Raw genomic sequence first — 25534 nt, 5'->3', positions numbered from 1 at the left:
AGTAATCAATCAGACTGCCATTATTGTTTCTGATTTTTCCTGCTGGTCTTTCTTCGCGAAGTATCTTTTGTTCTTCTAGCTGCTCCAGGCTGGTCTACTCATCCTTTCCAGTGGAAATTTCCCACCTCAGACAATTCTGGATGGGATTCTGGTTTCCACCTGTGGTCTTATGCAATGCACAGGCTCAACAGGTGGTTTCTTTCACTGGGCAATTTCTAGCCCCTTTTAAGGCATTCCAATCAGTTATAAGCTGAAGACAGGCATACAAGCTTTCTATTGTGATGTTTCTGGCTATTCCTCCCCCCTCCAAGTGTCTATTTCACAATGGTAGGCAAGGGAAACCAAGATTCAAAAGACAGCATCTTAACATTATTCCCCTCTTTTACCATTTTAAACCATGCCTTAATCCCTGTATACTGAAGCCCTATTATTCCAAGGTTGTGCATACATCATCATTTACCTCTGTCCCACTTAGCCCATGCGAACCTGCCTAACTGTTCTCCCATCCGCCTTGTTCTTCTATTCCCCTCCCCCTTCTTGTGTATTGCTCCCCCCCATCCCCAACACCCAAGCTTTTTTGTGTCTATTCCCTACCCTGTGCTTTATCTTCCCCTCTCTCCCTTCCCTCCTCTCATCCCATACTTCCTGGTGATCAGCAATTATATATATAGTTTTGTTTTGTTTTTTCCCCCTTTTGGGTGGGTTCCTTTTCTTAGTCTTTTACAATAATGGTCTTATGCAGTATTTCACCTTTTGTGACTGACTAATTTCACTCAGCATAATTTCCTCAAGGTTCATCCATATTATGCAGTGGCTTGCAGCTTCCTTGTTGTTCTTCAAGATAGCATAGTATTCCATTGTGTGTATGTACCACAGTTTATCCATTCTTCAATTGATGGTCATTTAGGCTGTCTCCATCTTTTTGCTATTGTAAATAGTGCTGCTATGAACATTGGTGTGCATATATTTACTTGTGTTATGGCTCATATTTCTTGTGGGTAACTACCAAGTAGAGGAATTGTTGGATCATAAGGTATTTCTATTTCCAATCTTCTGAGGAAGCGCCATATTGCTTTCCAGAGAGGTTGGACCATTTTGCAATCCCATCAACAATGTAGGAGGGTCCCAGTCTCTCCGCATCCTCACCATTTATTGTCCTCTACTTTTTTGATCTTTGCTGTTATTGCTGGTGTGAGATGATATCTCATTGTTGTTTTGATTTACAGTTCTCTGATGGCTAGTGATGGTGAACATTTCTTCATGTTTGTTGACTGCCTGGATCTCCTCCTTGGTAAAGTGCCTGTTCATGTCCTGTGCCCAGTTTTTAATTGGGTTATTTGTCTTTTTCTTATACAGGTGCTGTAGTTTCCTATATATTTTAGAAATGAGTCCCTTATCTGATAAGTCATTGCAAAAGATTTTTTCCCATTCTGTGAGTTCCCTTTTTACCTTTTTGGTGAAGTCTTTGATGCACATCAGTTTTTAATTTATGGCCCACTCATCTATTTTGTCTACTTTTGTTTGTGTAATTTTCAAAATGTTTGGTAGTCTGTATATGCCCTGAATTAGAGCCTCACATTTGTCCCTATTTTTTCATTGATGACCTTCATAATTTTAGGATTCACATTTAGAGCTTTAATCCATGCTGAGTTCGTTTTTGTATAGGGTATGAGGTAAAGGTCTTGTTTCAGTCTTTTGCATATCGCTTTCCAGTTCTGCCAGCACCATCCTGTTGAAGGGACTATCTCCTCTCCATGCAATATACATAGGCACTTTGTCAAAAATCAGTTGGCTGTGGATGGGTTAATTTCTGGATTCTTGATTCTGTTCCATTGATCAATGTATCTTTCATTGTACCAGTACCAAGCTGTTTTGACCACTGTAGCCATGTAGTAAAATTTGAAATCGGGGAGTGAGAGGCCTCCAACCTTGTCCTTCTTCTTAAGCAGTGCTTTGCTTATCCTGGGTCTCTTTCCTTTCCATATAAAGTTAGTAATTGTCTTTTGCATCTCTTTGAAGAATGTTGTTGGAGTCTGGATTGGGATTGCATTAATCAGAATTTAATTTTATTAGTTCTCCTCTGTAAATATTTTTTCATGTTTCCTGAGCTTTTGACAAGGATTTCCTGACATGGATTCTTTCCTTATCTTTGATTTTGAAAAGTTTGTTTATAATATATCTTGGTGTTTTTCTTTTGGTGTCTATTCCATTTGGAGTTCATTCAGCTTCTTGAATGACTCTTCTCATCTTTCATGATGCTAGGGAAGTGTTCTTCTAACAACTCTTAGACAGTGTTCTCTATGGGCATTTTGGTCTTTTTCTATTCTGAAATTTCAGTCACATGTAAGTTATTTCTCGTGATAGCATCCCACATAAATCTTAGACTTTCTTCAAATTATTTTGTTTTGCTTTTTTATGATTGTTCCTCTAGCAGATTGAGATTTTTTTTTTTTTAATTCAGTAATTTGGCCTTCCGTTGCTTCTGTTCTACTTCTTTGCCCTTTCAGTGTATTCTCTAATTCAACTTCTGGTTTTTCACATTACTGTTTTGGTATGGTTCCCTTTTTATTTTCATTTATTTTGTCAGTTTGTTTCCTGAATTTTCCTAAAGTTTTCTCCATGTTTTCCTTGATTTCACCTGTAGTTTCTTGATTGTTCTTTCAATCTGTTTAAGAGCATTATTGTAAATTACTTATCAGAGAGTCCTGATGCCATTTCTGGTATCATATTTTCTGACTGTTCTTTTGGTCACTTGTTTGAGACACTCTGTCTTTTTCATCATGTAAGCTGAAATTGTCAGTTTTCTCCAGACATTGTGGTGACATACTTTTATAGAGGATTATGTATTGGTGTGTACTCTGGCACTCATCACCTGTCTCCCAGTAGATGTGATACAGATAGAATGTGTGAATGCAATTTTCTTTTCACTGTTTGCGTAGTGTTAATTTAGGGCAAGTGTCACTCCACTGCCAGACCCCAGGCAGAGCTGAGGCTGAACAGGAGTGGTGTCACTGGCTGCTGGATTGGTGAGGGCAGGGACTGGCCTCTGGCTACCAGGAGGGCACAGGACATGCCACAGCCACTCACTAAAGCCACTCACTAAAGACAGACACAGTCTGTCATTTTCCTTTCCTCTCACTGCTCCTGTTCAGCTTCTTCTTCCAGTTGATGCTCAGTCAACTTCTGTTTCCTATCCCCTGATGCTCAAGCTTCTAGGGTTACCGTCTGTATTTGTTTTACTTGGCCTCCCAATGTCTTTGTTGCAGATGGTGGGCTCAGTGTGTCTGCCCACTCTACCAGCTTGAACTGGACTCAGTTCTTCATTTTCATATCAGAATTTCCATTTGATTCTTTGTCCTAGGTTTTATTTCCCTGCTTAAATTTCCTAACTTTTCAATCATTATGAGTATGTTTTCTTTTGCATCCTTGAGCATAGTTATAATTGCCACTTTAAAATTTTTGTCTGCTAATTTGGGTTATTTCAGGGTTGCAGTCTGCTGATTGTCTTTCCGTTTAAGACTGGGTCATGTTTTCATATTTCTTTGTATGTCATCTAATTTTGGATTATATCCTGAACAGTGTGATTGATAGACAGAAAACTGGTTTCTGTTATGTTCCTCCGAGAGTAATTTGATACTATGTTTTGTTTTTCAAACAATCGTTTAACTTCAAACTGAAAACCGTCTTCCATACAGTGCATGGACTCTCAAATTCCTGTTCAGTTCTTCTGCTTTTATGGACTTTTTGAGATCTCTCTTGTACATGTTTGTACAGAGATCAATCACATATTTTGACAAAGTTTATGCTTACAATCTAGGGCTGCTCATCTGTGGTTCTGTCTTTTCCAGGACTTAGTCCCTCACTTTTTAAAAGAGTTTGGTTGAACCCTGAACCCTGTCTTCTAGTTCATCAAGCTAACAAGAGTTTTTCACAAGAGTTTAACTGCCCTACCTGGCATGCTGGATCCAGCGCTCAGTTAAAAGTACTAAAAATGGGAAATTCTAGTTGTCATTGACTTAATTTTTCACTCTGTCTTCAGGTTGTTATTGTTAATTGCTGTTAAGTTGGTTCCTATTCATAGTGACCCTGTATAGGTTTCTGAGGAACAGCTGTTGGGTTTGTACCCCTGAACTTGTGGTTAGCAGTCCATGATAGATTTTAAAATATTTTGTCCAGAGTTCATAGTTGTTATCTGTATAAGATTGATTTGCTAGGAGCTTACTCTGTTTTACCAGAAACAGGCCATCATTCCTTCATCCATTCCTGATTTTTTAATACAAAAATAGTCTGTATATGTAACTTTTTCAAAGAGTTAGGCCATGTAGTATAGACACTGAGATCGTTGTTGAAATTGACAGAAGATCAAGATAAAACTTTTATGGCCTATTTTTATGGCACGCTGTTGTTGTTAAGTGCCGTGAAGTCAGTTCCAACTCACAGTGACCCTGTATAGAGAGTTTCCAAGGAGCTGCCGGTGGATTTGAACTACCAACATTGAGGTTTGCAGTATACTGCTGATCCTATAACGCCACACCAGGAGTTCATGAACCTTGCTAGATTGCTACAGAATTCCATTAAGGAAACCTCATGATTTATTAGTCTCTGCTGAGGGAAGCTGAGTCTTCTCACTGCATTTCGTGGAACTTAGCACTACATCTGGTTTTCAGTGGTGCTGATGGTGGTGGTTGTGTGCTGTCAAGTCAGAGTGGCAAAAAATAATTTTAGTGACTGCTGGTCTTATTTAATTTTATATGATGCATTTTTTACTATACTCCTTAATAGAGGCTATCTTTCTTCACAGAAAGAGAATGAATCTCTTATATCTAATACAGTGCCCTAAAAATAGCAGATACTCCAAACATGTTCATCAGTGAATGCTGTAGAAAGAACTGTGCATTAAGAGCTAGGAGATTTCATTTCCAGACTTATTTCTGTCTTGATCTTGTTTAAGCTTAATCTTGATCTGGTTTAAGTCACTGTGTGGCTCTATACTTCAGTTTCCTCATCTATATAATTGAGGAAGTAAGAAAGCAAAAAGTCATTAAGAAGACAAGAAAGAAAAGGTCAAAGTGGATGTCAGAAAAGACCCTGAAACTTGTTCTCTAGCGTAGAGATGCTAAAGCAAATGGAAGAAATGAGGAGGTACAAGAGCTGAACAAAAAATTTCAGAGATCAGCTCCAGAAGATCTGGAATCAGAAAACCAAAAAGGAAGACCATGCTCAGCATTTCTCAAGCTGAGGAAACTGAAGAAAAAATTCAAGCCTCGACTTTCATTACTGAAAGATTCCCTAGGCAAATTATTGAATGATGCAGAAAGCAGTAAGAGAAGATGGAAGGAATACACAGAGTCATTGTACAAAAAGTTAATGTTCAACCATTTCAAGAGGTAGCATATGATCAAGAGCCAATGATACTGAAGGAGGAAATCCAAGGTGTGATAAAGGAATTGGCAAAGAACAAGGCACCAGGAATTGATGGAATACAACTTGAAATCATTCAAGAAAGTGAGGTGGCACGGGAAGCACTCACTCATCTATGCCAAGAAATGTGGAAGGCAGCTACCTGTCGGACTGATTGGAAGAGGATCCGTATTTGTTCCCATTCCAAAGAGAGGTGACCCAATGGAATGCGGAAATCATCAGACAATCTCTTTGATATCCCATGTGAGTAAGTTCTAAGGCAATACAGAAATGGCTGCAAGCATACATTGACAGAGAACTTCCAGAGGTTCAAGCTGGATTCAGAAGAGGCCATGGAACAGGGGATATAATTGCTGATGTCTGATGGATCTTGGCTGAAAGCTTACCTGTGCTGTGTTGACTACGCAAAGGTTTTTGATTGTGTGGATCATGACAAGCTCTGGACAACATTGCATAGTGTAAGTATTCTGGAACACTTAATTGTGCTCCTGAGGAATCTGTACATGGACCAAGAAGCAGTTGTTTGAACAGAACATGGGAACACTGAATAATTTAAAATTAATAAAGGTGTGCTACAAGGTTGTATTCTTTCACCATACTTATTCAACCTGTACGCTGAGCAAATAATCTAAGAAGCTGGGTTCTATGAAGAAAAACGTGGCATCAGGATTGGAGGAAGACTCATTAACAAACTGCAATATGCAGATGATGCAACCTTGCTTGCTGAAAATGAAGAGGACTTAAAATATTTACTGATGAAGATCAACGAGCACAGCGTTCGGTATGGATTACATCTCAATGTCAAGAAAACAAAAATCCTCACCACTGGACCAATAAACAACATTCTTGTCAATGGAGAAAAGATTGAAGTTGTCAAGGACTTCATTCTTCTTGGATCAACTAGCAACACTCACAGAAGCAGCAGTCAAGAAATCAAAGGACGTATTGCATTAGGCATATCTAAAGTGTTGAAGAGCAAAGATGTCAGCTTGAGGACTGAGGTGTGCCTGACCACAAGCTGTGGTATTTTCAATAACCTCATATGCATGCCAAAGCTGGACAGTGAATAAGGAAGACTGTAGAAGAATTGATGCTTTTGAGTTATGGTTTTGGAGGAGAATATTGAAAGTGCCATGGGCTACCAAAAGAACCAATAGATCCGTTTTGGAAGAAGTGCAGCCAGAGTGCTCCTTGGAGGCCATGATGGCCAAACTTCGTCTCTCATACTTCAGACATATTGTCAGGAGGGACCATTTGCTAGGAATTGTATTATGTTTGGTGAGGTGGAAGGTCAGAGGAAAAGAGGAAGACCCCCAATGAGATGGATTGGCCAAGTGGCAGCATCGATGGACTCAAGCATGGCAACAGTAGTGAGGGTGGCCCAGGATTACACAGTGTTTCGTTCTGTTGTGCTACATAAAGTCCCTATGAGTTGGTACCGACTCGATGGAACCTAACAACAACAACAAAGGACTAGATTATCTTTAAAACTACTTCTTTCTGTGATACTCTATTATTTGAATATCCCAATTGAAATGAGAATTTTTGTCTGGTAAAAGATTTGTTTACAAGTTATTTTTCACTTAGAAGTCACTTTTTGACAGTGTCAGTTTTTTGTAATACATTTATATATACAAAAAAATCAAACCCACTGCTGTTGGAGTGATTCTGACTCATATTAACCTATAGGACAGAGTAGAATTGCCCTGTATGGTTACTAAGCAGAGCAGATTGCCATATCTCTCTCCCACTGTGAGGCTGGGGGGGTTCATACACCTGAGCTCTTAGATAGCACCAAGCATTTAACCATGGTTCCATGAGGGATTCTATGAAAAGAATCATACTCACTGCCATCAAGTTGATTCCTAGTCATAGCAACCCTATACAGGGTTTCAAGACTTAAATCTTTGTGGGAGCAGACATTTGGGGTGATTGTTTATGTTAAATCTTGTAGATTAGAGTGATAGTGAGCAAGGATCCAAGATTAGTCTCTAAACTACATTGTCACTAGGTTAGTTTTTCATAGTATTCATTTAAAAGTCAAATTGTTGTAAATTTGTTACCTCAGTTTGTGTTGAGCAAAGAACTATTGTTTTATGTTGTTGTATGCCGCAGACTGCCACAGTTTTCTTCCATGAAGTGGCAGTCTGCTTCCATGAACATTTACAGTTTGGGAAATCCTATGGAACAGTTCTACTCTGTCCTGTAGTGAATCACACTTGACAGCAATGGTTTTGGTGGGTATGGCTCTTAAAGGCATACGAAATGTGTAGGATTCAACATAAATGCACTAGTTGACTATACAGATTTATTTAAGATAACCCATTAATAGAACAAAAATAGTGAAATTAGTGTCAAAAGACTTAGTTGTACTCACAGGAATTATATCTTAGAAATTTATAATCATGTTTGGAAAATATTTTGTATAGTTCCTGTATACTTATGAACTTAAAAAGTCTGAAGCTCCTGGAAGGTATGGGAGTTGTTCACTACATACTAAAGGAAGGGAGTCCTGGTGTGGCACTGTAGGATAAACTAACTGATAATGGCTTTCTAAATTGTCACTAAATTCACAATAAGAAGTTTTAAAAAAAAATTTTTATATTTATGAAAGGTTTTCACTACTGCCCACTTTTCGGAAGCGTATTCCATTTGAAAAACAATTAAGCCGAAATTCCTATCAAATTGGAACTACAAAAACAATGGATGAATTGTTGCCTTATAGAACAAAGTATAAGGTCAACTTTCCCCATGAGAGCACTTTTTTTTTTTTTTAAGTTTTTATTGTGAATTGAGTGATAGTTTGCGTGGGAGAACATTGGTTTTACACTCATCGTTTCAGTGCAATGATTACAATCCCCTCCATGCATCATCATTCAACAGTAGTTGCTTCTATTCTACCTTTTTTTTTTTTTTTATGTACATCAAAACACTCAGGAATGTATAATCATTTAAACAACCAGAGGGCACATTCTGCAAGCCTGCCTCCTGGCCGCCAGCACACAGCCTTTCTCTTTCCATGAGTCTAGAGTCCTCAGCTGCTCTCTCTTTCCATGTCATCATGTCTGCCTCTATCGATAGTGTCCGACGTTCCACTTGAAGAGCACTATATTTTTACTAGGATTTTTAGTTAATGCTATATTTGGTACCTCATATCATTGAGTTCTGGTATGGCACTGTGGGTTAATGACTAGACTGTAAGATCTGTTTGAACCAGAAAATTGGCAGTTCATGCTCACCAGCCGCTCCTAGGAAACCCAATATAGGGTTACTATGAGTCTGAACTGACTCGAAAGCACTTAAAAACAACAATCATTGATTCTGGACTTTTAATGTGGTATGTAAGATAAACATTGAACAGTTAATCATAACATTGGCAGCTCAAATCTACCAGCTGCTCCTTGAAAATCATATACAGAGACATTATGAGTCAGAAATGTCTTGATGGCACAACAACAACACAAAGGAAAGACAGAGATTGGATGCTATTTTGGTGGCTATCTAAATGATATGGAGAACTAAAGCAGGCCATGTTGTCATCTAGAGCATTTTGCTTAGTTTTAGTTAAAAGCCTGCATGTACATATTTGCATATTAAATAATAATTATATCAGTATCTTTATATCTTGCTTAAATGAAGCGGCAGAATCAATGACTTTGTTGTTAAGTGTTGTTGAGTCGTTGTTGTAGAGACATTGTTAGGATTTCCAAGGAGCAGCTGCTTGATTTGAGCTACCAACTTTGTGGTTTGCAGTCCAGTGCTCATCCTAAAGTGCTACACCAAAAATCCAGAATCAATGATATGTGATACCAAATACAGCATTAACTAAAAATCCTAATTAAAATACGATGCTGTTATGGGAAAGTTGGCCTTATACTTTGTTCAATGGTGAACAATCCCTCCATTGTTTTTGTGGTTGCAATTTGATAAGACTTTCTGCTTAATTGCTTTTCAAATGAAAATACACTTCTGAAAAGCAAATAGTGGTGAAAACCTTTTATAAGTATAAAATGCTGATTTAAAAATATTTTTTTATTGTGAATTGAGTGAGCATTTAGAAAAGTGTTATCCATTTCACATTCCATAAATTATATACTTCATTTTGTTACAATGATTACAGTCCCCTCCGTCAGTTAGCAGTATTTACCTCTGTCCAGTTGATTTTTTAATAGGAAATACTTATTTTATTTTTATCATTTTTCATACCTCCATTTCTGTTCCTGTAAAAGATAATAAATTAATGACTTTCTCCCGACAGAGGAAAGGCATTTTTGAAATGGAGTAAAATTCATATTTGAGAAAAAGCTTTGCCTCTCTGCCCTATCCTGTATCCTGACTGCTTATGAAGAGACCTTATCATCCACGGAGCAGCTTCCTCTGTGTGTCCTTGGTGGGCTTTTCATGATCTGTGCAGTAGAAAGATTACCCAGTACATTTTCTCTTTTCTTAGACAAATTCCCATTTGTGCAATTGCCTAGTCTATAGTTTTTTCCCCAGTTATTCAAACTACTGTTCTTCCTCTGAACTTGCTTAAGTAATGGTATGACTTTTTAAAATATTTTTGTTGTTGTTAAGTGCCATTGAGTTGGTTCTGACTCATAGTGACCTTGCATAGGGTTTCCAAGGAGCAGCTGGTGAATTTGATCCACCAGTCTTGCAATTCAAACAACATTTAAGCCCAGTGCTTATCCTACAGCACCACTAAAAATATATGTAAACTGATTGGTGGAGGGTATTCATCATATAATTTTGGAATGCCTGATTCTAGTATGTTCTCATATATGTTGTTAGATAGTCATTTAAAATTAGGGTAAATCCCATTAGTGTAGGATGTTACCTTAACCAAGAAGATTTCTTAATTGATTTATCCACTGACAACCTTATGAATAGCAGTGGAACTTTGTTAGCACCAGAATAGTGAATATTGAAACATTGCGATCAGCACCAGAGTATTGTCATATATAGTACTGGAAGACCTAAAAGGGGTTCTAGAACTTGCCAGTAAAATAGGCTTCTTGTGGAGCCTTTGCAGTGTATAGGACCTTAGATGGAATCCTGAGCCCTATCCAGAACCTTCTGAGGTGGTACATTCCCACTAGAAAGGACAGGTAGACCAGCCTGGAACAGCTAGAGCAACAGAAGATACTTCTTGAAAGAAAGATCAGGAGGAAAAACTGAAAACAAAGATGGCAGTATGATTGGCTACTACAAGAACAAGCAAGTTGTTTACCGGGAAGCCATCAAGGCAAGCAATCAAGCTCCTTGGACAAACCCCCCTCTAAGACTGAACCTCAGAGGGAACACACGAGCAGGCATGTAAACTTGCTGGCAACCACATTGGTCTACTGGTGAATGGAAGAGAGGGAAAGGCAGCAATGAAGAAAATGGACTGAGTTCAACCACATTCCATAGACTACCGTTGACCTGGCGATGAGAGAGAGAAGAGAACAGATTGGTTGGGCTGAAGTGTAGTGAGACCTTGGGATACCTGAGCCCATGGACAAGGACATAGCTATAGTGGGCTAGAGCTGAGAGTGAAGTATCCAGCTGATATGAAGTGAAGGGAGGCACAAGAACATTCAAACCTGCAGGTAGTACCCATTTGACCTAGCCTCAATGGCTTGATAATCAGAACTTGACTAGAGGAAGATAAAAACAATTTTGATAAAGGAAACAAGTGTAAATTGCTACAATTTGATGAACTTGTCCTATACTTATGGATGTAGTAGGACAAAATACCAACAGAGAGGGAAGGAGTCTTCACATCAAGTATCAGTGCTATCCCCTCTGTATACAGACAGGGTAGATAGGGACAGTCAGCTTAGACATTGGCTACCTAAAATGAAGGAGCGATAAAAGCATGAAGTGAGTGGCTTACAAGTTTTCAAGAGGGTGTTTAAGAGTATGCAGGGGAAGGTATAATCCCCAATGAATAGTTTTCATCTTATCTAGATGGGTCTGGTGAAAAGAGATGGGAATAAGATTCTTATGATTCAGTTGTTATGAGTAATTGTTGTCATGACTAGTTACAACTGTCACAACTGTAAAGGTAGAAGTTTTGTAACAAAAACTAGGGAGCAGTTAATCTTATAGTCCAGAAACAGAGGAACCTAGGACCATCAAGGGAGAAAAACACAAGAGGAATGTGGGACCTTATCCAGAGAAGCAGCAACACCAGAAATGAAGGCAGAGATGAGGACATGGAGAGAGAGAGCAGTTGAGGAATCTAGATTCATGGAAAGAGAAAGATTGAGTGCTGGCAGCCAGCAGGCAGCCTTGCAGAATGTACTCTTTGGTTGTTCAAATGATTATATATTCCTGAATGTTTCGGTATACACCCAACCCCCTCCCCTCCAAACAACCAAACAAACAAACAGAGGGACTAGAAGCAAATACTGTTGAATGATGATGCATGGAGGAGATTGCAATCATTGCAATGAAATGATGGTGTAAAACCAATGTTCTCCCATGTAAACTATCACTTAATTCACAATAAAAACTTAAAAAAACAACAAACATGTCAACAAGATTATAGGAAGATACATTAACAACCTGTGATGAGCAGATGATACAACCTTGCTTCCTGAAAGCAAAAAGTTCTTGCTGATGAAGATCAAAGATTACAGCCTTCCGTATAGGGTGTACCTCAATGTAAAGAAAATGTATATCCTCAGCATCGGACCTACACATAACATTTTGATAAATAGAGAAAAGATTGAAGTTCTCAAAGACTTCATTTTGCTTTTATCCTCCTTCAACACTCATGAAAGCAGCAGTCAGGAAATCAAATGACTTATTGCATTAGCTAAATCTGCTGTATAAGATTTCTTCGAAGTGTTTAAGAGCAAAGGTGTCAATTTGAGGACTAAGGTGTGCCTGACCAAAGCCGTGATATTTTTGATAGCTTCATATACATGTGAAAGTTGGACCTTAGAATAATTAATGCATTTTAGTTATGGTGTTGGAGAAAAAAATTAAAAGTACCTTGGAGTGCTATAAGAAGAACAAATCTGTGTTGGAGGAAGTACAGTCGGAATGCTCCTTAAAGGATGACGAGACGTCCTCCTTGCTAAAATGAATTTGCCTTAAAAAAGAGGAAGAACCCCCAATAAGATGGATCAACACAGTGGCAGCAGCAATGGGCTCAAAAGTAACAGTGATTGTGAAGATAGCACAGGACCGTGCAGTGTTCATTCTGTTGTGCATAGGGTCACTGTGAGTTGGAACAGACTTTACAGCACCTAATTACACCACCAACAGCAACAATGTCTTATTCAATCTTCAGCAAAGTTTGTTTTTTTAATCAAAAAAAAATTTCACCCAAACCCAGTAATCAATGTTCTAGGAATATGGGCTGTATTTATTATTTAACATTGTACTTCTTTTTAAGACAGATTATACAGTTCAGCTCTGTCACCTGCTGTTTTCCATCTGCCATAGAACAGTATGTGCTAAATAAGGGCTGCACCTTCAGTCAGTACACCCTGAAAGCAAAGGGAACAGAGTGCAGAAATGTAACATACATGGAGCAAATGTTTGTTGCTATAAGCCACTGAAGGTGGGGCTGTTTATTACTGCAGCAAGCTGACTAATACACTGAAAAAGATGCCCTTAACTGTAAGAATGGAGCACGGTGACTCTCAAACAATGGACTGCAAATCACAAGGTCTGCAGCTCAAGACCACTAGGTGTTCCTGGGGAGAAAGATAAGGCTTTCTGTTTCTGTAAAGATTTACAGCGTCAGAAACCTGAGTCAAGGTCGCTATGAGTCAGAACTAGCTCCAGGGCACTTAACAACTGTACTTCTGTTATTGCATGTCTCAGTACTCACCTATTTGAGAACCCTGAGAAGTTCTGATTTGATTGTTTCAGAGAAGCCATATAATTAGTATCCTGCCTTAGGAAAGACTAGAAAAGATCTGAGCCCCTTTTCTGCCTTGGGATTCATCTTTTAGTAAACACACAAGTTGTTTACTCTTACTCTTAGTACCTCTAGTGATCCTATATGAAGTGTCATGGAATACAGTAATAAACAATGAAATAGAATATGCATTTCTAAAAAGAAATACTTTATCATTAGTCCTCCAGTTCAGTGATTCTAAATTTTATCAGTAACTATTGTTAACATTAACTGAGTAACTTATTTTTATTGATAGTTGAGAATGAAATATGAGCCTAAAGGATCAGTTAAAAAATTATGGACATTTTTATGATTTTTACCTTTAAAGAAGGTGGTATGAACTTCTTTGGAAAGAGGAAATTAAATAATAATAATAATTAAAAAGGCTTCCCTACACCTTCCTTAAAGAAGAATGTAGAAAGCTATAGAATGGTCCACTGGGTTCTAAGAAGTTAGAGATACTGTTAAGGAGACAAATATGATGCCCCATGCTGAGTTACCTACTCAGTGCAGTGACATGGACTATAGAGCATGATTTTTTTTTTTTTTTTTTAAGTTTTTATTGTGAGGTTTACATGGGAGAACATCGGCTTTACACTCATTGTATCTCATTTTGTTTCATTGCAGTGATTACAGTCCCCTCCATGCATCATTATATAACCCCAAAGGGGACACCACACAGGCCTTCTCCCACCCTGAGTCCAGTGTCCCTAGTTGCTCCTTATATCCACATCATCTTCTCTGTCTCCATCCCTGGCATCACTGCCTCTCAAGCTTGGCAACAATAGTAAGGTTGGCCCAGGATCGGGCAGTGTTTCGTTCTGTTTACATAGGGTCACTATGAGTCGGTACTGACTCGATGTCACATAACAACAACAAACCCTCATTTTGCAGATAAAGAAACCTAGGCATAGACAGTTAAGTAACATTTCTGCTTGAAAAGTTAGGAAGTAGCAGAGCCAGGATTTGAACCCAGACAATCTGGCTTCAGAGCCCATGCTCCTCACAACTGTCTTACACTGGGAGGTCTAAGAAAAATAAGACTTTGAATGGGAGTAAATGTTCTAAAACTGTGGCAGATTGTTTAATTTTATGTTTGTTCTATAGGTATTCTGAGAGAAGCCACACAAAGTGTATTGGAATTACTATTGAGACCAGACCAGATTATTGCATGAAGCGTCACTTAAGTGACATGTTGACTTATGGCTGCACAAGACTGGAGATTGGCGTGCAGAGTGTCTATGAAGATGTGGCTAGAGATACCAACAGGTAGGATGTTGTTAAGTGCCATTGAGTCAGTTCCAACTCAGAGTGACCCTGTATAGGGTCTCTGAGGAGTGGCTAGTGGGTTTGAACCCCTTACCTTGCAGTTAGCAATTCAGTGCTCATCCTACAGCACCGACCAAGACTCCACAGGTAAGATGCTGGCAAATAATTATGCAAAGGCTTTTTCTGTCTCCACCAATTTTTTTCTACTTTTATTAGCGAAAGGTCTTTTTCCCTTTCAAAGGTATTTTTTCTATCTTTGTTTTTAATTTCACACCCTTTTTTCTTCATTTTCAGTCATTGTCTGTTGGTTATTTTAGTAGCTTATAAACATGCTCATTTATTTCCCTGTTCTTTGTCATAAAAAACCTTTCCAATATGGAAGCAAGAGGTAGGGTTGAAGGTCAGTAGTTTAAAGTAGGGGGAGGTGGAAAGCCAAGGAGAATATGAACAAAGAAAAGAATTTGAACAAGAATGATATCAGGGTGAGATTGAGAATACTAGTTTTTGTGAAACAGATGCCAGCTGACAGGGAGTTGAGTGAAAGGATGATGAATCAGTGGATAAAGACTGAAAAATTCTGGAGCAGAAGAAAAGAAAGAAAGAAAATTGTAGCTAGAGGGGTTTCTAGAGTTATATGAACTTCTCACCTCTCTAGAAATCGAGTTGAAGTGAAAAGATAAATATGAAAAATGTACTGTTTGTTGTTGTTGGTAAGTGCTATTGAGTCACTTCTGACTCAATGACCCTATGTTGAGTTTGAATCACCGACCTTGTGGTCCACTGTTTATCTTACAGTGCCACACCAGGAGCTTTATAATCAATTGCTAATTTAGTTTGGAGGTTAAAAAAAGAATCCATGAGTTCATTAGGCAGCAGAGATCACTGGCTTAATAAGGTAAAGATAAGTTTTAGTGAGTAGGTATGTGTTGAGTTGGACCTTGAATACAACACTTGGGGGTTGATTTAGGAGGAAAAAATAAAGGGGAAGTAAGGAAGCACACTGGCCAAGATCTTGGAAACAACCAAGAAGAATGCCAGGCTAATGGGCTTGGAGTTTTCCTTTAAGTAATGGAAATCTGTCAAATATTTTTGGACACAGAGAAGAATCTAATGGCTATCAAGCCTGAAAGAAATTAACCTGAATGGAATGTGTTCATATATTGTTGTTGTTAAGTGCTGTCGAGTCGATTCCGACCCATAGGGACCCTGTATAGGGTATCCAAGGAGCAGCTGGTGAGCTTGAACCACTGACATTGCAGTTTAAACGACTTTGCTGTCTGATGCATTAGCCCACAGCGCCACACCAGAAATCCGTGTGTTCTTATATTAGAAGACCTGAATTAGGAAAATTGGTTGAACTACTGAGGTAATCAAGGGCATTTATTAAAGAAGTACCTATTGAGCTGGAAAGAAAGAGAATGTTTCATGAAGGTCAAGGAGGCTTTCTGAAGAAAATGACATCTAAGCTGAGACTTCAAGGAAGAGAATGAGTTGGTCAAGTGGAGAAGATCTGAGGCAGAAAAATATGAGTAAGCTTGTAAAAATGCAAGTACCTTGTACATTTAGGCAATTCAGTTTGCTTAGAGTGTAGACTGTGAAGGTAGAAGAGTGGCAAAAGATGAAACTGAGAAGGAAGGCCAAATTATGAGGGGACTATAAGTCATAGGACAAACCCTGGTGGCTCAGTGGTTAAAGTGTTTGATTACTAACCCAAAGGTAGGCTGTTTGAACCCACCAGCTACTCCGTGGGAGAAGGATATGACAGGCTGCTTCTGCCATGTAGTGAATTATTTAATGTCTCTTCCAGCTAGTGTGTAACTGCAACCAAACGTTTCTGCTGTGCTGGATCTGGGTAAGAGAAGGTGATTCAGCTGTGATGTTAGCAGAGTTCAATGTTAATTACAAAAGCCTAGCATGTGTATAAAATGAGCCATCTCAGAAGCAGGAGTGCAGGATCTAACTACCATTAGAGAAGAGCCAGGAGTGTGGGACATGTCCTTTGGACCCTTAGAACCTTGTGCTTTGAACCTCTCCACCCAGGGATAGAAAGCTGTGGCACTGGAAGAGTAGTAGAGGAACAGCAGCAGCAGAACCAAGAACCAGAGCAGTGGGCTTCCCAGCCCACAGAGCAAGTAAAATGGAGTGACTTCAGGCAGGAAGCTTGCTTGTAGAATCGGATGTCTCTAGACACTTAAATGGGGGAGCTAGGTTTGCTGACCCACTAAGCTATAGCTGAGTGCCTTCACATTGAGACTTATGGTGGAGTGGCATGCTCTGTGGACATTTATTCAAAACTGATTAGAACAACTGTGCCCTTATGTTGTAACCTATTAATCTCCCTAACAAACAAAACCCAAATAAACTGTGAGTATTGTCTTCTGAGTTCTGTGTGGCCATTGCAATAGATTATTGAACCCAAATGAGAAGCAGAGAGCGTCAAAGGTGGGATGGTTGGTGCCATATTTTTGCAGCTTCCATAAAGATTACAGCATTGAAAGCCCTATGGGGCAGTTCTACTTTGTCCTGTAGGACTGCTCTGAGTTGAAATTGACTCCACAGCAGTAGGTTGTAAGTCATAAGTTGTGCAAAAAGTTTGTATTTGACTGCTCACCTAAAGGCTGTCTCTTCATATCGATCCATGGTACCATGAAACAAAAGTTTTGATAATTTACTTCTTCTTAGATTATAGTCAAGTTAAAATCCTCTGAAGCAATTCTGTTCTGTAACACATGGGGCCACCGTGAATTATAATCAACTTGACAGCAGCTAACAACAACAATAAGTCATCCAGATCCCTGGGTGGGTGGCACAAATGCTTTATGCTTGACTATTAGCCTTAATTTGGTGATTCGTACTCACCCAGTGGCACTGCAGAAGAGACCTGGAGATCAGCTTCTGTTTAGACTATAGCCAAGAGCACCCTGTGGAATAGTTCAACTCTGTAACACTTATGGTATCCCTGAGTTGCAATCAAATCAACTCGACAGCAGTGGCTTTGATTTTTCCATTATAAGTCTACGGGGTTTGGGCTTTAATCCAAGGACAGTAGCAAGTTCTTCTAAAACTGCAAGTTGTGAAATGAGTATATATTCATTTTAGAAATATCACGATAGTTAGAATATGAAAGATTGATTCAAATAGAACAATCTATAAAAAATGGATGAGTATATATTCATTTTAGAAATATCACGATAGAGTATGAAAGATTGATTCAAATAGAACAATCTATAAAAAATGGATTATCAGTTAAGTAAATTACTGTAATAATTTAAATGAGAAATCATGATGGCCTGAAAAAAGTTAATGTTTGGTGACTGGAAATGAAGGTAGGAGAGAATGGGGGAGTAAAGACGGAGATCCATTTTCCATCGTGAGTTAACTGGTTGGGGATGAAGGCACTGTTCATGAAGAGAGAGGACATGGTGTAGCAACAGATTTTGAGAGAAATCTAAAACAGATTTTGTTTTAGATACTTGTGAGTTTGTATTTTTATATTGAGTTTTAGATACTTCTGGAACAAGCAGTTGGAGGGTTGTTTGAGAACTGGACTATCTAATACAACATTCTGCAGTGATCAAAATGTTCTATAACTGCACTGTCCAACAAGGTTATGCAATGAAGGAACTTGATTGTTAATTTTAATTAATTTAAATGTAAATTTGAATAACTTTATGTGCTGTTGAATCTGTTCCAACTCTCAGAGATCCTGTGCAAGTTTTCCAAGGAGTGACTGATGGGTTTGATTCTCTGACCTTGCAGTTAGCCATCCAGTGCTTATCTTACAGTGTCACTCCAAGGCTCCTAATGTGCCTAGTGGCTACCATATCATACAGGGCAGATTTAGAGTAATAAATATTTGAATAGAGTTTAGGAGAGGACTCTAAACACATCATAAAAATATGAAAGTCATTGGCAAAAAGAGATTAAAGGTGGAAGTCATGGAAATAGATGGGAGCAGCTAGGGAAGAGTGAATTGGAGTCCATGATTTCTAGACACCGTCTGTGCTGAGTTGTGGAAAGGATTAGCGCAGGTCTTCAGTTTTTAATTGCCCATAACTGTTACTAGAGCTCGCTTCTTGGATATGGTACCAGAATGGCACAGTTAATGTCATTTTACCAGCTGGCCTGAAGTCATTTCCTTTTTCACTAAATTCTCACTTTTTTTGAAGGAGGCCTCCCAACTCTCACTGCAGAGTGAAATCTGTTTTGTGTTAGAGCTGTCACTCTTCCTCTCTCTCTCACTACAAATAAATTCCACAAGGTTTTTAAAGGACAGAGCATGACAAGCTGCTGCTTCTTCATGATTTTGAGCTCATTGTGGTTTTTAACTTCAATCTTTACATTTATAAGCTTGTTTTGGCTAATGATGTTACACAAAATAACTTTTAGCATAAATTAACTTACCAATAGTTCAAATGCACCAGCTGCTCTGTGGGAGAAAGTTGAGGCTGTCTCAGAGGCAGTGGGTTTACTTTTGATTAACCCAGTCATTTACTTTGAGAACTTTGAATAGGCGTAAAAGGGAATATCTGAAAAATAACTCAGAAGTAAAATGATTCACTTCCAAGTCTTCTCAGAGATGAGGATGTGAAAAACTAAAAGTCTTCTTGAGATTTGTTTTTTAACCCCAGGCTTATGATTCTTAGTTATAGAATTTCTGTGGTTAACGTCTCAGAATGTTTGCCCTCTGTTCCTTGTACAGACTTTGCTGCCCATGTATTTGTGTGACAGTAAATTTTCTTTCCTCAGGGGCCACACCGTTAAGGCAGTGTGTGAGTCATTTAACCTGGCCAAAGATTCTGGTTTCAAAGTGGTGGCTCATATGATGCCTGATCTGCCAAATGTGGGACTAGAAAGAGACATTGAACAGTTTACGGTAAGTGTTGCCTTCCTCCAGGCTGAGGTAGAATACCTGTGCATGCTTTTATACTGTCTCTACTCTTTTTTTTTTGCTTGCTTACTGTTATTTTTTATTCCATTATAAAAGCTCTCAATTTTTCTTATAGATTATGGGAAACACAACAGAATAGTTACCCACAGCCCTAATACCAGACAAAACCCTAACATTTTAGTGTATTGCCTTTCGTAGTTTTTCTAGACTGTTTGGGGTGAGGTTATTTATACATATGTATGCACTGATACACACTAACTTATATGTGATGTTGTTCTTTTTATTGTGTGCTGTCGAATCAGAGTTTCCAAGCAGAAGGTGTCATCTTTCTCCCTAAGATTCAAATAGCTGACCTTATGGTCAACAGCCCAGTGAGTAACCCACCACGCCATTAATGCCTCATACATATATGTAATAGGTAATTTTTGTAAATTGCTTTTTCATTTCACATTATAACATTTCACATTATTTATATGTTCTGGTGTGGCACTGTAGGAGCAGCACTGGAGTGTGAACCATAAGGTCTGTAGAGTAAACCTACCAGCTGTTCCTCAGAAACCCTGTACAGGGTCACTATGGGTCAGAATCGACTCGATGGCACTTAACAATAACAACAACTGTCTCTGTTAAAATTATAGCATGTTTCAATATCTGCTTAATTTCTATTGAATAAATATACCATCATTTGCTTAAACACTCGCAAAGTTTTCAAAATTTATGATATATCCAGCTTTTTATATTGTTACTAAGACTGTTAGGTAAGCAACTTTATGACAATAACCTTATTTTAGTATTTAGGGCTATATCTGTTAGCATAAATTCCCATGAATAGAATTATTGCATAAAGGTAGAAACATTTTAAGACTCAATGTACTGAGTTGCTTCTCAATATATACTATTAAGTTGCTTTCCAGAGTGTTGTGACAATTTACACTCATTTCAACAAGGTTGTCTTTTACCCAAATAATTCCCTCCTGTTTATTTTCTGTATATATACATATGCACATATATTCATGTAGTTTTTTGTCTTTCTTATTCCCTTATTTAATACTTCTTTATTATGGTAAAGTTTGTGTAAGAAAATTTGACATCCAAGCCTTTTTTAAATGTACAATTCACTGGAATTAATTATATTCACATTAATTACCATCACCCATATTTCCAAGGAGAGTAGTCCTGGTGTGGCACTGTGGGATAAGCACTGGACCTCAAGATTGATTTGAACTACAATGTCGGCGGTTTAAACTCACCAGCCACTCCTCAGAAATCTTATATAGGGTTGCTATGAGTTGGAGAACTGACCCGATGGCAACTTAACAACAACATCAAAAAATTTTCCATCTTCTCAAACACAAACTCCATGCCTATTAAGTAGTAACTCATGTTTCCTGCCCTCTGCTAAGCCTTCTGTTTTTCTGAATTTGCCTCTTCTCGGTATTTCATAGGAAAGCCTGAGTTAAACAGTCAGCCACTGGCTCCAAAGTTGGTGATTTGAATCCACCCTACTGAGGCATTACTGACAACAAGCACAGGCATCTGTGTCTGAAAACCCTCTTTTCCAGCCTTGATCCTCACCCAGACCAGACCTTCCGTTATACAGTAAAACCTGTGAGACCTGTTACTGAACAGGACTGCCCTGTTTTTCCCGTCTCGCATGTTTTCTGTCTTTGAAAGAGAGACAGCCTTTTCCTATCTTCCCTTTCAGTTGAAAATATTTGTGTTTGCCTTTTCTGATAGGTTTTTCACCTTACATAAGTTCTGGCTTTCCCAGGTTTTATTGTATCCAGAACCTCAAAGTTCAGAGTCTCTCCAATATCTTTGGGAAACAAGTCTTATCTGCCTTTATAGGAAGGACCAAGAATAAATCCCTCCAACCAGGGTCCCTGATGTTATTTCCATGTTTCTCCCCATGTTAAGGAGCCCTGCTAGCATTGTGGCTTATAAGTTACACTGTTAACTGTAAGGCCAGCTGTTAAAATCTACAAGCTGCTCCATGGGAGAAAAATGAAGCCTTCTGCTACCATAAAGATTTACAGACTCGGAAAACCTTTACAAGGTTGCTTTGAGTCAGAACCAATTCCATAGCACACTACCACCACCACCCCTTTCTTGCCCTATATGGTACTTAAGTTCACGAAACTTTCAGGGCCTTTGGTATGATTGAACTGGCCTTTGCTCCCATTTTTACAAAAGTATTTGTTTGTAAATACTTTGTTTACAGTTTCCTTCATTTACTAAGCCATTTGCCAATCTTCCACCCATTTTCTGTCTTCCAAAATTGTATTGTGCCACTTGTTTCCCTCGTCTCCTGTTCTTTGGTTGTTATACTTTTTTTTTTTTTTTTGCTTTATTATTATTATTATTTTTCATTGTGGTTTTAGAAAGGAAAAAAAATGCCTATTTTAATTCTCCATGATTAACCAGAAATCCATAATTAGCACATCTGTTTTCATTTTGAAAAACGGTGTTTGTTTTTGTTGTTAAGTGCCATTGAGTCGGTTCCGACCTATAGCAACCCTGTATAGGGTTTCTGAGGAGCCACTGTTGAGCTTGAACTACCAATCTTGAGATTCAAACCGACTTTGCAGTCCAGTGCGTTAACCCACAACGCCACACCGGAACTCTGAAAAATGGTGTAGACCAGTCCATATATCTCCTAAACTTATTATACAAGTACCAGAAGTATTTTCTGAGATTCCATGTTTGGATATAGATTCACTTTTAGTTCAAGATTGACTTGCGTACATGTTCTTTGTAGATGACTACAGGATATTTACTGAAGACTTGATGAGTCTTTAAAATACAGTTTTTACTGGGAAAATCATACATAATTACAAAATAAAATCTCTAAGATCAAATGGTGCACAAAAAAAATACAGCATTTAAGAATGTGAAAGAAATCAATGAGATCACAAAGTCTATAGGTACATTTCTCTGAAATACAAGTTAGACAAAGGAAAGCTTTGCAATAATAATATAAAACCAAATCCATTGAATTGATTCTGACTCATAGCAATCCTATGTAGGGTTTTGGAGACTGTAAATCTTTATGGGAGCAGGCAGCCTCATCTTTCTCCTGTGGGATAGTTGGTGGGTTTGAACCACTCACCTTGTGTTTATACCAGCTCAGTACCTAACCCACACACCACCAGAATTCCTTTAGAATAAAAATATGGAAAGTAAAAGAATGTTGGCTTTTAAAGTTCACAAGGTGTAGATCATTACCTCTAACTGTATAGATCCTATACAGTGCCAGGTGGGAGTGAGAGGGAACTAGTGAGCCCCTCGTCATTTCCTTTATCCCATATTGGAAGAAGTGCTGCCAGAGTGCTCCTTGGAGGCCAGGATGGCCAAACTTCGTCTCTCATACTTCAGACATATTGTCAGGAGGGACCAGTCACTGGAGACGGGTATCATGTTTAGTAAGGTGGAAGGTCAGAGAAAAAGAGGAAGACCCCCAGCGAGATGGATTGGCCAAGTGGCAGCATCGATGGACTCAAGCGTGGCCACAGTAGTGAGGTTGGCCCAGTGTTTCGATTTGTTGTGTATAGGGTTGCTATGCGTCAGTACTGACTTGGTGGCACCTAACAACAATAACATTTATGCAGAATCGCAGAAGAGCAAATTACCAGTACAAAGTCATGTGAAGACTAATGCAATGCATGTGCTCTCCCTGTTATATCCCAAATAAAGAAATAAAGTAGCCAGTTGGAATGATAGAGTACAAGAAATGACTGTGGCAATAATTAGATATGTTGCTCCACGTCCAGATAACAAATACACCCTGTGGATCCCAGGTTAGGAATTGTTTCAGTTGGCCTGAGGACAAAATAGTCACATCCAAGTATCAACAAACTTACAGTTTTCTATAAAAGGCGATATAGTAAAAGTTTAGATTTTTCAGGTCAGGTAATCTCTGCCACAGCTTTTTAAAAGTTCAAATAAATACATTTTTAGTATTAAAAGAGGCTGCCGTGTACAGGTGAATGTAGTCATGGAGTAAAGAATAAGCACAATGAGGTTAGAAAAGGAAATGCAAGTTTAATAGGACTGTATTTCCACTGGGAGAGCTTGCATTTGAAGGTCAGGAAGGCCTCTGAGAAGTATCATTCAGTCTGGGACCTGTAAGTGAAGTAGTGGTTACCTTGCTGAAGAAAAGTGGATAAAAACCTCCTCAGGCAGAGGAAGTTCCCTTTACCAAGGCTAAAAAGCAACAGGTGGTGAGGGGTACATGAGGCTAATGAAGTGACCAACAAGCTGTATTGTGGAGGGCCTTTGCTCCAGTCAGGTTTGGGTTCTTTATGCATACCCTCCATTAATGTGAGGGAAAGGCAGCCCGAAGCCTGCTGTGTGGGTGACACAAGTTGACTCAGATTGAAAATTCCCCGTGGATACTCTGTATAATGGAGTCCTGGTGTGTTGCTGTACGATCAGCACTGGATTACTAACCTCAGGGTCAGTGGTTCAAACCTACCAGGTGCTCCTCGGAAGCCCTATACTGGGGTCGCTATGAGTTGGGATTGACTCAACAGTACTTAATAACAACAATCTATAATTGGAGTGTGGTGATTTTGTAAAATAAGCACTGGACTTCTAACCCCAAGGTGGGTGGTTTGAGACTACCAGCTGCTCCGTGGGAGAAAGATGAGGGTTTCAGCTCCCACAAAGATTTATCGCCTCAGAAACCATATACAGGGTCGCTATGAGAAGAAAGAAGCCCTAGTAACATAGTAGATTACATGTTGGGCTGTTAACCACAAGGTCAGCAGTTCAAAACCACAAGCTGCTCGCTTTCTGCTCCCATAAAGATTTACAGTCTTGGAAACCCTATACAGGGTGTCTATGAGTTGGAACTGTGGATGGCGCACCACCACGAGTTAAGGAACCTCTGGATAGCACTTCACAACAACTGTCTGTGTAAGCAGTGGAAGAGTAATTTTAATTTTCTGTGTTCTGTTCACAGGAGTTTTTTGAGAACCCTGCTTTTCGTCCTGATGGTTTGAAACTCTACCCTACGCTGGTAATTCGTGGAACTGGACTTTATGAGCTGTGGAAATCGGGGAGATACAAGAGTTACTCTCCTAGTGACCTGATAGAATTGGTGGCTCGTATCCTAGCGCTTGTGCCTCCATGGACTCGAGTGTACCGAGTACAGAGGTAGTGTGCTCTTTTATTCCAAAAATAATTGGTGACTAGTTGGTTTGCAGTTTTGAATGAAAATAGTCTAATTTCACACTGAGGCTTTTGAAAATATTTTTAATTAAAAATGGAATTCTAACTGTGAATTAAGGCTGAAATGAAAAGACAGTGTGTCCAAATTGCTTTATTCATATATTTCTTCATGTACTCATCTTTCTGTTCATTCATGAACCAGGAGATCAAGTTATGATGGTAAGTAAGCACAGTGCTTGCTTCTCAGGATCTTAAGATATATATCAGGGTTTCTTTCTTTTTTTTGACTCAAAGCATATTTATGTGTTATAACGCTTTAAAACATTATTTTTTGTACATTAATTATAATACTATAATTGCAAAGTTCCAGGATGTTTTCATCTAACATTTGCCCTTCTGCAAAATATGCTCACCTAAATCCACAGTGGTCTTTAATTGCTTCAGATTTCTTGTTGAAGTATTTCAGGAACATTTTAAGACCATTTGTATAATCCAGAAAGTTTAAATTCAGTGAAAGACAGTGAAAATACCATCGAGACCACAAAAACTCATAAAGCCCAAACTTCTTTTTTAATTAATTTATTCTAAATTTAAAATAGAACTCACCTCTAGAGTCTATAACTGATGCCCAACCTCTAGGACAATATTTACTACTATGATGCCCTTTGATCACATATATGTCATAGACACAGGGGACTTCAAAAAGTTTGTGAAAAAAATGGATTTATGTCGGGGACCCGCCTCGACATTGGGGTTCAGTTCACGAGGAGAGGATACCTGACGGCAATTCATATATATCAAGAATACACAGAAAGAGACAAAGGAGACAAAGAGAGAGACAAAGAGGCACCCCAAAGCCAGGGTGGATACATCACTGATAG

The 25534-nt window shown here is 38.7% G+C and overlaps 1 protein-coding gene across 3 annotated transcripts in view; it reads left to right on the top strand.

Moving 5' to 3' along the window:
- The window catches only part of ELP3 (elongator acetyltransferase complex subunit 3), a 145100-nt gene that overhangs the window by 47212 nt on the left and 72354 nt on the right, over window positions 1–25534 (top strand). For all 3 annotated transcript variants that reach the window (XM_006864349.1, XM_006864348.1, XM_006864347.1), the window contains 3 exons: window positions 14429–14590; window positions 19340–19466; window positions 24445–24638. In XM_006864349.1, coding sequence (XP_006864411.1) covers window positions 14429–14590; window positions 19340–19466; window positions 24445–24638 — 483 coding nt within the window. The remainder of the gene's footprint in view (window positions 1–14428; window positions 14591–19339; window positions 19467–24444; window positions 24639–25534) is intronic.

The sequence above is a fragment of the Chrysochloris asiatica genome, unplaced genomic scaffold, assembly GCF_000296735.1.
Source record: "Chrysochloris asiatica unplaced genomic scaffold, ChrAsi1.0 scaffold00064, whole genome shotgun sequence".
Classification (NCBI taxonomy): domain Eukaryota; kingdom Metazoa; phylum Chordata; class Mammalia; order Afrosoricida; family Chrysochloridae; genus Chrysochloris; species Chrysochloris asiatica.
Note: the sequence above shows the minus strand (reverse complement) of the source record. Positions and strands in the feature narration are given on the sequence as shown.